This window comes from Anoplolepis gracilipes, chromosome 5 (assembly GCF_047496725.1).
Source record: "Anoplolepis gracilipes chromosome 5, ASM4749672v1, whole genome shotgun sequence".
NCBI lineage: Eukaryota > Metazoa > Arthropoda > Insecta > Hymenoptera > Formicidae > Anoplolepis > Anoplolepis gracilipes.
The window spans coordinates 7,150,390-7,161,699 of record NC_132974.1 but is presented as its reverse complement, the minus strand read 5'-3'; the positions used below and the strand labels follow the sequence as shown (position 1 = coordinate 7,161,699).

At 33.4% G+C, this 11,310-nt stretch overlaps 1 protein-coding gene across 3 annotated transcripts; it reads left to right on the top strand.

The window, feature by feature from the left end:
- Positions 1 to 4,746: 4,746 nt before the first annotated feature.
- Positions 4,747 to 8,813, top strand: LOC140665898 (protein Fer3). 3 transcript variants are annotated; one of them, XM_072892485.1, is made up of 4 exons: positions 4,747 to 5,036; positions 5,649 to 5,881; positions 7,334 to 7,493; positions 7,573 to 8,813. In XM_072892485.1, exons 1-4 carry the CDS (start codon positions 4,989 to 4,991, stop codon positions 7,723 to 7,725), a joined length of 594 nt encoding a protein of 197 aa, XP_072748586.1. In that variant the 5' UTR covers positions 4,747 to 4,988; the 3' UTR covers positions 7,726 to 8,813. The 3 variants fall into 3 exon arrangements, with proteins under 3 accessions (XP_072748586.1, XP_072748584.1, XP_072748585.1); XM_072892483.1 differs by having other exon boundaries at positions 5,627 to 5,881; XM_072892484.1 differs by having other exon boundaries at positions 4,750 to 5,036; positions 5,727 to 5,881.
- The last annotated feature ends 2,497 nt before the right edge of the window (positions 8,814 to 11,310 follow it).

The following is an 11,310-nucleotide window of genomic DNA, read 5'->3' as shown; positions in this document are numbered from 1 at the left end:
TATAAATGTTTACTTTAGAAGAAATTGAAAATTACAAATTTTTAATCAATAAATAAATTAATAACATAAATTAATGATGCAACTTTGATTGTTTATTATTGTAATAAAAATCTTAGGCAGATAATATTTCTGCAGTAATATTTTTGACTAGGATCATCGCTGTTGACTGTGAACTATCGTAATTATACATAGAATTATCTCTTCTGATGAGATTATTGCAGATGTACAAATTTATGTAGATAAATATGGTGATTATGTGATAGATGTGCTTCAATTAAATATAAGGAATGTATCACTAGTATTTCAGAATATTAGAATATCCATAATGGAAAAGGTATACAGAAAGAAATATGTGATTACCATCTATTAGTAAAGCTAGGAAAAGATGTGTAAAAATGTATACTTACAGGATATAATATGTTCTTATCTAAAAAATCAAAAGATCTCTGTTACAGTAATACTGATTAATAATACTGATGTAAATTGATAGTCATGCTTAAAGTTACCGAAGGCTTAAAACGTATATATATATATACATATATATTAGCTGATTCATATTGAATGGCTATCTAATAACAAATATTATGTTCCTGATATTTTTTCCTTGTATAGCAATAATTATCGAAGTGGGAGAACTTTCCGAGCCAAAGAATACCTCGGTTAAACAATATAGTATTACTTATACATTTAAAGTTGCACGAAAAATATCGCATGCTGATAAATACTTGATATGTAATTTTAAATCACGACTCAACAAAGAGAATATATAATAGATATTATCTGTAGATATTAATCGTACCTGTAAAATAGAGATGTGGAACATACATAGGTACATACTTACACACAACACATACATATCTATATTACAAATGTTTTAATAAAATAATTTAGAAACGAAATATTCGATGAATTTAATATTTTTCCTAATATAAGTTTAATTAATAATTGTTAATTTTATCTTTATTTGATATTTTAATCTTTATATTATTTAATAATTTATTCTCTATTTTTCGCAGATGTACACACCAATGGAAAAGAATTTAATCATGAAAAACGTAAGAATTTGTAGTAAAAGATTTAAAAAATATACAAATATAATTTTCAAATGTTTTCGTATAGTTATATAAATTATAATTGGGTATTGTGCATAACTATGTAGGTATTGATATAATATTAATTTTTATTTTTTTCAATACTTTTTTTAACTATGATAGTGAAACTTACCTCAGAGACTCGTATTTTGTTATGATAAACTTAATCTTGTTCGTACAGAAATAACGTCGCAACTCGGCAGCAGTCGGTGATTTTACGGCGATTTTCTTTGATACTTCCTGTCTATAATTGGCTTTACGTCAAATCAAAACGCAGAGTCAATTTGTGATTTCAGCGGACACGTGCTCGCCTCTTGTGTTCTTTCGAGGGACAGTCAGCATATTGTTCGCGAACGGGAGAGCGGTCGGTCTGATCTCTCGGAGCAAATTTTAGGGGTGTTTCACCCCTGAATCAATTAAATAGATATTAGTCGTGTCACTTGACGTGAAGTGAAAGAGAGAGAGAGAGAGAAAGAAAGATCGTCGCTTACAACGAGTGCGTATAAACATCGTGTGTCAAATCGGATTCCGTGTTTACCCCCGAAGTGACTTCGACGAGGGGGGTGCATAAAGTTATTAGTTATGCCCCGCACATTCCCCTTTCGTCTTGCGATATTTCCGCACCCTTAGAACGCTCTAATTACGTTGCGTGCAACTTTTCTCGATTCTTTTTTTCTCTGAAATCCCTCTGTATTTTTATCTCGCAATAACGCGACGTTGACGAATAATTTTACGTTTAATCAGCCGATGTTTCAATTTTTGCTCGAAGTACAACTATGTCGTTTACATATTTGAATGTCTTGCAATGATTTTTTTGTAATTCTAATAGATGATGAACGTTTTGAAATTAAATTTAGGTAATGACTTACTTATATAATAATTTTTCATAAAACTATTTTTTCGTTCAATAAAAATTTGAAACCGTGAAGAAATTGTGTAATATCGCGTGAAATATTTGATAAACGGGATAACTGAATCTATATAGAATTGTAAGCTCGCAAGGAGAGCGACGTGGATGTTTAATACAGCCCCGCTGTAATATGCACTATATACATAACTGCAAGCTGACGCTTCGGATCGATGTTCCAGGCGTCGGCGCCAGCAAGCTTCTGGGCTTTTCGCCATCATTTTCTGGAGCTACCAATTCAATATCTATAAAATCACACGTAAAACTAATGTGTTTTATTTTTACAGCTTGTAAAGCAAGTGAGCAAAAATTGACAGAATAAAATCTCTTGGAGAAGAAATTTATTTTTGGATTTTCTCTAATCTTTTTGAGATCAAGGATTTTGACTTTAAAGAAGAGTTAAACTGGAATTAAGAGCTTTATTAAAGTGTCATGATGATAATAATAATTTACCCAGTAAACGCTAGATATGCCTGAAATATTTATAAAATGTTTCTAAAATTCAAATTGAACATCCCAAGATTATTCCAAAACATTCCGGAATATTTAAAGAATGTACAGAGAATATTGAAATAAGTACAAAAAGTTCTGATTTTTCATCATTTTGTATATTGTTTTATTTTATTTTTTTTGTTCCATATATATATTAAAATTTACACTGAATGTTCCTTATTAAACATACAAGTAATATTTATAGAATATTCAGAATATTTCACAATTATTTGAACTATTATTTTATAAACATTTCTCTACTATTCCAGGATATACAGAACTTTTGGAATACGAATGGAATATTTCAGAAAAATATCTAGCATTTATTGGATAGTAACGAGTCATTATTTTTACTATCACTCTTTAATATTCAATATTACTTGTCATATGAAATATTGCTTTTATCATTTCAAAATAATGTTTTTTTATTTACAAAATTTTATTAGATATATACTATTAAAGTTATTTGTGTATTATGTATTTGTTCTTTTGAAATTTATTTCATGAGAAAAATTATTTATTTTTACGTGCTTATATACTGAAAATCTGCATTTTATTTCAAGGATTCTAGATTTCTCACATTCGACGAAGGCTCGTGTCATTTTATATTATATCACATATTACGAAAACAGCTCGATTATCGAATTCGCGAGAATACAAATGGGACAATATAAAGCGGACTGCGTAAACGCAGCTTTCTCCAGTTTTCGCACGTGTTCGTCCGATCCGATTTTGATGCGTCGCTAACAATGCACCGACCCCGTTGCATCGTTGCCCGCAACGGGGTCACGCCTTTGAACGAAATTATGGGATTTCGTCACGGATCTTTCCAGACTTTCTCGATGCTTATTACACGGATTCGACGCAGATATCCCCCGAGCAGTTGTGACGAGAGGGTGGCCGCACGCGAAGAATCGATGTGTTAGAGATATTACGGTCTAGGTATTAAAAATATAGTGTGTCTCGCAAATTAATAATAATTGAGCTGTTCACAATTTGTAAGTTGTAAATTCATTGAAATAGAGAAGTCAATTATTATCAATAATATTGATAATAAATTTTATAAATTATAATTATATATATATATATATATATTATAATTTATATTCATTGACAGTTTCCAGATTTAATCTCACAATCAGCGAGTAATAAAAAAATCTGAGAAAAGATCTCGTTTTTTACTTTGACAGAATTTAATATAAATTGATGCATCAAGAATATGAATTACTCAAATTATTAAAATATATATCACGCATGAATTTGCAATGATAATATTTATAATCACATCAATAATTACTTACCGCAGGCGATATTTTTTAATAATTTAAGAATTACACAAATATTGCGCTGTAAAATACAATATATTTCTACTGATAATAATTATAGTGTGGCCCCGTTGCCATTTGAATTACTCAAATTCTTGATGCATCAATTTATATTAAATTCTGTCAAAGTAAAAAACGAGATCTTTTCTCAGATTTTTTTATTTACAGATCTTATTACTCGCTAAGACTAAGTCTGGAAACTATCAATGGATTAAAAATATTATAAAAGGCTTTATTAAGAAGATTGTTAGATATCTAGAGTTTTCAGAATCTTGAAATCTTTATTAGACACCAAAGTGGTCTTTGATCTTTTGATTGATTTAATCTAATGATCTTTTATATTAGAATTTTAGAATTTGTAACTTAATATTTTTCACTTCAAAAATACATATCAGTATAAATCGAAATTAATAAATTAAAATTAGTTAGATATCTTGATTTTTCAGAATCTTGAAATCTTTATTAGATCCCAAGGTAATCTTTTATCTTTTGATTTAAAATCTACTGATCTTTTATACAGAATTTTCGAATTTGTAACTTAATATTTTTTACTTCAAAAATATATATCAATATAAATCGAAATTAATAAATTAAAATTCTGCTAAAGTAAAGCACTGCATTTCGTAGCTTTTCCATTATTTCTGTAAACAGATATTTTTCCAGTACGTTTAAACATTAGTTTTTCTTGAGAGAAAACCTCTTTAACAAAAGACATTTATAGAAATTTAAACATATTTTTATATACTTGCCAAACTAAAGTTTGACTTTTGTATTCGTGTCCATCTTTCACCTTTCGGTCGATACGTACGAGATCAGTTCTCGCAGCATCGGTGGGTCGTGTCGAAGCAAGCACCGCCCAACAAGGGTGAAAAGGGATGAAGAAGGTCCAATGTCAGGATGGCATCGCGGCGCACGCGTTCCGCGGTGAACGATTTCCGTGCATTCGAGAATCCCGGGGGCGGTTACCTCCGGGGGTGTCCGCGAAATTTCCGAAAATGCGCCCTCTCATGCTGTCAGAAGAACGTGACGCTTGGGCCCCGAAACGTCGCAGAACGTCGTCCAGGTGTGTGTGTGCGCGCGCGTGGACACTTACTTTTTTTTAATTTTTTTCCATCCTCTACGAGTGAGCGAACCTGCTGGTGCATCTGCTTGTTGGTGGACAGAAAGCGGGATATGAGCTACACCGAATCGCTGTGGGAGATCAATGGAAATCAAGCACCAGTGAGTCCGCGGCGAGTCCTGGTATCGTGCGCGGTGTTTTCGATTTATTTGTGATAAAGAACGGGGCCACACTATAATTATTATCAGTAGAAATATGTTGTATTTTACAGCGCAATATTTGTCTAATTTTTAAATTATTAAAAAAACATCGCCTGCGATAAGTAATTATTGATGTGATTATAAATATTATCATTGCAAATTCGTGCGTGATATACTTTAATTATTAACATAAAACACTGTATTAATTAACCGCCGAGATTAAAATCTGCTTCTACATCAAACAGGCAACATATTTTGTTACGAAACATATAATTATTTGAAAACTAAAATTTCAGAAACAATTCGTTTGTTTTCTCAAGATCAGATTTTCAAGACGTGACGATTAACATTAATTAATTATATATATATATATATATATATATATATTAGAAAAGAATAAACAATTATATAAATTTTATATACATATATATTTGATTAGAGACATTTATGATTCACATAAATTGAAGGCTCTTAGATATTCGGTTAGAATGCACAAACGACGTCAAAAGACGTCTAAAAAAAATATCTAAAAAAATGTCCTAATGTATTAGACGCGCTATAGATATCTTTCAGATACCGGCTTTTGGATTTTTGCGTGGTTCGTGTTGCCTGGACCAACCGATTCTCTCAGATGAAATCTATTCGCGACAGGTAATCGCGGCGGAAATGTCGCAGTACGTCGGCGGTGATATCGCCAGCTACCCGATGTGGGATAGTTCCGTGTTGTATCAAGCACAGCCGCCTACCCATCCGCACGTGAACGAGCACGGATTGTACAGGCAACCCTGCGCCTTGTTGCACCAGAGGTAATCTTTGTTTTCTTTAGTCAAAATTAATTAAATTAGAATCGGTTTATTTTTTATCGAATTGCTATCGCTCTTTGTCTCGAAAAGATCGAAAAATTATGAAAATGTCTATGACACGATTGCTAATGATTATTTATTTGATCGCATCGCGATGTCAAAAAACCGATTACGAAAATTAAAGAGCCATGAAATTTAAAATACGTATAAAGCAAATTCAGAGTGTCCACTTCCTTGGAAAAACGCGGAAAATCAAAGATTCTGGAATTATTAAAGATTTTTTTTGTACCTGAAAAAATCAAGTAATTCTCATAGAATTTTATTAGACTCGGGATTTTTTTTTTAAATTTCCTTTTATAATTTTGCTTTTATATTATAAGCAGGCGATAAACCAAGTTATGAATTATATGTTTAAAATATAATATAAATATATATCTCTATCTCTGTTTATATATTCAATTTCTGAACGAAATATTGAAGATGCAGTACATAAGTATTCTTTATTGTAATTTTTAATGATAAAGAATGAAAATGTTATACAAGTGAAAAATATTTATTTTATGAAAACTACTCGCAAGGGACATGTCACAACTGTCCGGAACCGATTTGATTCTTCTTGAAATATGTTGTTAAACACAAAAATCTAAGAAACCCTAAGAAAATCTAAGAAAGTATTTTTTTTATACGTGCGCAATCTAATGTTTAAGGGGTAAAACATCCTTTTGAAAAGAAGTGATATTTTTTTGGGATCAAATATTGTCGAAACTATAAGAGAGAGAAAAAAAATTGTTAAATAAATGTTTAACGGCTTCAAGAGTATTTTAATTTGGTGAAAGAAAATTATAAAATTTTGGGTGGTGGGGGGTTTTTGAAAAAAAATTAAAAATTTTTTTTCATAACTTTAAAGTACTCTTCAAACCGTTAAACTTTTATTTAACGATTTTTTTCTATCCTTTATAGTTTTGACGATATTCGATCCCAAAGAAAAATACCGTTTTTTTTCAAAGGGGTGTTTTACCCCTTAAACATGAGATTGAGCACGTATAAAAAAATACGTGTCTTTAGATTTTTTGCGTTAAACAACATATTTCAAGGAGAAGTAAATCAGCGGTTCTGAACAATTATGACATGTACCTTGTCAGTTTTTTCAATACATTTAAAAATATAACACTTGAGTGGAACTTAAATAGCTCTGTATTTTTTCTTCGCATTCAATAAAAAGCTTATTTTAGAAAGTTGACCAAAAAATCTTTAACATAAATAATAATATCTGGAATAAAAATATCTGGAAAAATCAAGGAGAAATTTCAGGGTATTTTTTTACAAGATTTAAGTAGACACTCTTTATATCGCAAACTCGCGTTCCCGATCGGAATCGCGCATAGATACATGATAATCTCTGAGTTTTTTATCGCGACCGCAATAGATGTTTAATCGAGAAATTATAATTTCTAGTCGTTATACGCCAAACGGCCGTTCGCCGAATCTGCCGTCGTCGACGACGAAGAAACCGAGGCGTCGAGTGGCGACGGTCTCCCAGAGGAGAGCCGCGAATATCCGGGAGAGGCGCAGAATGTTCAATCTAAACGAAGCCTTTGATAAACTCCGTAGAAAAGTGCGTAAAATGTTTTTTTTTCTTTTTTTCTAGAGGAGAGACATTTCGATTCATGTTTCCTTGTATGTGATGATTTCAGGTACCGACGTTCGCTTACGAGAAACGACTTTCGAGAATCGAAACGCTGCGCTTGGCGATCACGTACATCGCTTTCATGGGGGAGTTACTCGGTATCGAGCCAAGTAGTCCAAAACCGGAATACATACCACGAGAGTATTACTTGCCGAACTGAATCTCTTTCTTGCCAGTCAAAGAGATATTGATACTCATGCGAGACTTGTCAATGTTCGAACTATTAATCGGCGAAACATGGTCTTCCATTATTGATTAGTATTATAGTGTTAAATCAAGAGATGCATAATTTAACGTATATATATGTATATGATATTTCTCCCATAATATTATGTATAATCGATCCTTTTATCCTTCATCTCATTCCATTATTAATCTTTTCGATACTATATATATTTCGCGACATTATTGAAAAACGATTGCAAAAAAATATAATTAGTAAAGCTAATCGAATTTTTCAATGGTCATGTAAAACAAACTTGGTCTCAATAGTATCGAAAGGGTTAAAATCTTATTTTAACCCTAGTCAATCTTTCCTTATACTACGCAGACAATAATTTTATCTCGATTATCGCGAATCTTGCGTGATTAGAGGAATCGATTGCGAGATATGAAACGATAATATAAATTAAACTTCTCTAATGACTTTTATTATTCATAATACAGAAATTGTATATTGTAAGATGGTGTTGCAGCGAAATAAAGAAATGTTTTGATTTTTCGTGTCAAGAAAATTAATCAACGCGAGCAACAAGATTCTCAAGAAATTATAAAATTAAATTATCTTTTCCGATATTAATCGAAATATATTTATCATAATTCGAGTTGCTCTTATTGGAACAACATGTAACTCCATCTTACACTACTGTAATTTAAATAAAAACGATTGCTACATGTTGCTGATTACTGTGTGAAAATAAATGGGTGTAGCATATATATACATAAATAAGTTAAAATAGATTTAAATAATAATGTTATAAAAATATCCGATACATGTTGTTAGAAGTTATTTTCGGCTGTGGATTCTGAAAATTACATAAAATTATCAATAATATCTAGATTTATAATGAAAAAACTTTGCAAAAACTAGACCACACAATCACTTTTGACATTTGTATAGCATAAAATTGTAAAAGTTGGATTATGCAATTGCATTTTAATGTATATATAAGGTGCTTTTACTCAATAATTTGTATTGTACGTATATGTAGTGCAAAAATATTTATCTAATGTATTCATTGTTTAATTTAACACAGGACTGAAAAATTTGTTCCAATAACTCTCTATCATCGTACGTCAGTAAAGGTATTAACATCTGCTTCGGCGGCAACGTGCCATTTAAAGCGAGGGAGATTCTAAATTAAGAAAAATCCTGCATGTGCATCGTTCGATAGCGGTCCGTCGCGTTACCGTTGGTATCTACATCTGACGTTTTATCAGCATTCCAGAGAAAGAGCATCGAACCTGCTCGAGGTAACTGTTCAGCTTACTTGGTGTCGGTATATACGACGAATATACCCGCGTCGATTTACCCTCCTTATCGACCCTACATTAAAAGAATGAATCCTTGCGCGAGATCAAAAGGCCGACGAGACCGGCACTATACTATATTGTCGCTGTGGGAGAGGAATAGAGGGGGGAGGGAGGGAGAATAAGGGGTTGACCGAGAGGAACCGGTAGCCACCCAAGAAGAGAGGCGGCTTTCTCTCTGTGCCGACTCGATCGTTTAACAGGACTCCCTCCGCCCTTTTTTTTTCGCCGATCCTCTTTTTCCCTCAAGGTTGCCACTAAGAGATCGTCCCGGCGTACGAGCGAGAGGTGGAGAGGCAGAACGGGGAGATGTCTTTTGCGCTCGGACGATGCAGGCGAGCTCGTTAGGCTGACGTCTCAATTTTAGATCGGCTATCGAAAAAATGAGAAAAAAGGAGAAAAAAGAGAGAGAGAAAGAGCGAAAGATATCGAGGGTGGATCCACGTGTGCGTATTCGCATAAACACTAGAGTCGGCCACACGCACACTTGCCTTTCATCTGTCACAAGCGAATATGTTTTATATGTTATATCTATATATAATATATATAATATTTTATATATTCAACTATTATATAGATTATATATATATATATATATATATATGTATGCATAGATACACATGTACATACATATCTAGATGTCTCAGAATAAAGACAAGTCTGAAAACAAGAGGATAAAGTAACAGGCAAGAGACAAAACGAAGAAAAAGAAAGAAAAAAGAGAGAGAGAGAGAGAGAGAGAGAGAGAGAGAGAGAGAGATGCAGTAAAGGAATAGCGCGCAGAATAAAAGAGCACTCTTCGGTTGCGGGAGGGACATGGGAGAACAGGAGCAGGAAAGGGATAGAGGAATGGAAAGAGAAGGAGGAGAAGGGAGAAGACAACGCGCGCGGTGGTGGAGTCGAGGGTGAACCCTGCGGGGAAAAGAAGAAACGCGAAGATAGGAGCCTTGGCTCATAATAGGTGGAGAGGCCGGCGCCTCTCGTAGCATCACCACGTGGCATGCGGCCAACTACTGTCTCCTGATCAATATGCTTACGGGCTACCTCGCCTCTCTTTCTATCCCTTTCCTCTCGCGGCCTCTCCCTTTTGCGCCTCTCCGCGGCGAGCGGCGACGGATCAGGAGGCCGCGATGCGACGCGTTATCACGCTGATATCAAATGTATTCGCTTATTTGTGCGTCGAAGGAACCGGGACGATCGTGCCGTTGTGTCCTCTTCTTCGAGATCCTGACAGGATTGAAAGATCTATTCCATGGCGCGCGTTTCTCAAAGTTTCGCCGTATTTCTTGAACAAGGTTGAAATTACATAAGTACTCTTGATTAATTAAAAGATGATTATATTATTCTATACAGTATACATTTCTTTAAGTTAAAACAAGCTATATACTTAATTTAATTTTTTTTTTAATTAAAATCACAGTAATCCTACTTAAAAATGAATTTGATAAAAAAAAAATTTGATATAACATTTATCGCCTGTCGATTCATTGTAATGATTACACGTGATTATTATAAATAAGGTGTCGATCACAGAGAGAAAGAGATAATATCGCTAACGTTATATAAAAAATATCATTAAAAATTAAGACTATTTGATTTTGTGCTGTCGCAAAAAGCGATTGAAATTTCAACAAAGAATATCTCGTTAACTATGACTATATAAAGTTGGATACTGTGTTTATAATATCGAAATCCGTGCAAATCAAATCTTTTTTTTTTCACTTTTAAAAAATACAATACAACCTTAAGCACAGTTTCAACGTTCTAAACGTATCATTTTGTCTCACGAATAAAGTTTGAAATTATTTTGTCCTGCTAACAACTCTTGATACCAAAAACTCTGCGATAAATAAATAAATGTCTCAAAGCTTTTGACTCTTGTTAAATGATCATTCCACTCATTATCTTATCATGGACAAAGTTTCTCGCGTTTCTGCCGGTGATGTACCGTTGACGCCTAACAGGTGGTCCCGTTCGTTCTTTCGAGAACGGTGGACGCCGCTAATGAGGTACCCCGAGATCATCGTGGAGCCGTTACAGTACCACGCGTCAGACACGTGGTGACTGGTCCGAGTGATCTGTCCGTCTCTCTTTCTCTCTGGTATTCTTTTTGTCCTTGTTCTCAATAAAAGTGCGAGTGACACATACACTGTGACTACCAATGACATAAACATGACGGGGCTCTCTTTTTCTCTTTTTCTTACTCGACACTTTT

What these genes read in the sequence shown, in the direction of transcription:
- LOC140665898 (XM_072892485.1), top strand. Translation starts at nt 4,989, where the DNA reads ATGAGCTACACCGAATCGCTGTGGGAGATCAATGGAAATCAAGCACCA. An exon ending in TCAATGGAAATCAAGCACCA is followed by an intron (nt 5,037 to 5,648) that starts GTGAGTCCGCGG and finishes GATATCTTTCAG; the next exon opens with ATACCGGCTTTTGGATTTTT. An exon ending in TGCGCCTTGTTGCACCAGAG is followed by an intron (nt 5,882 to 7,333) that starts GTAATCTTTGTT and finishes TATAATTTCTAG; the next exon opens with TCGTTATACGCCAAACGGCC.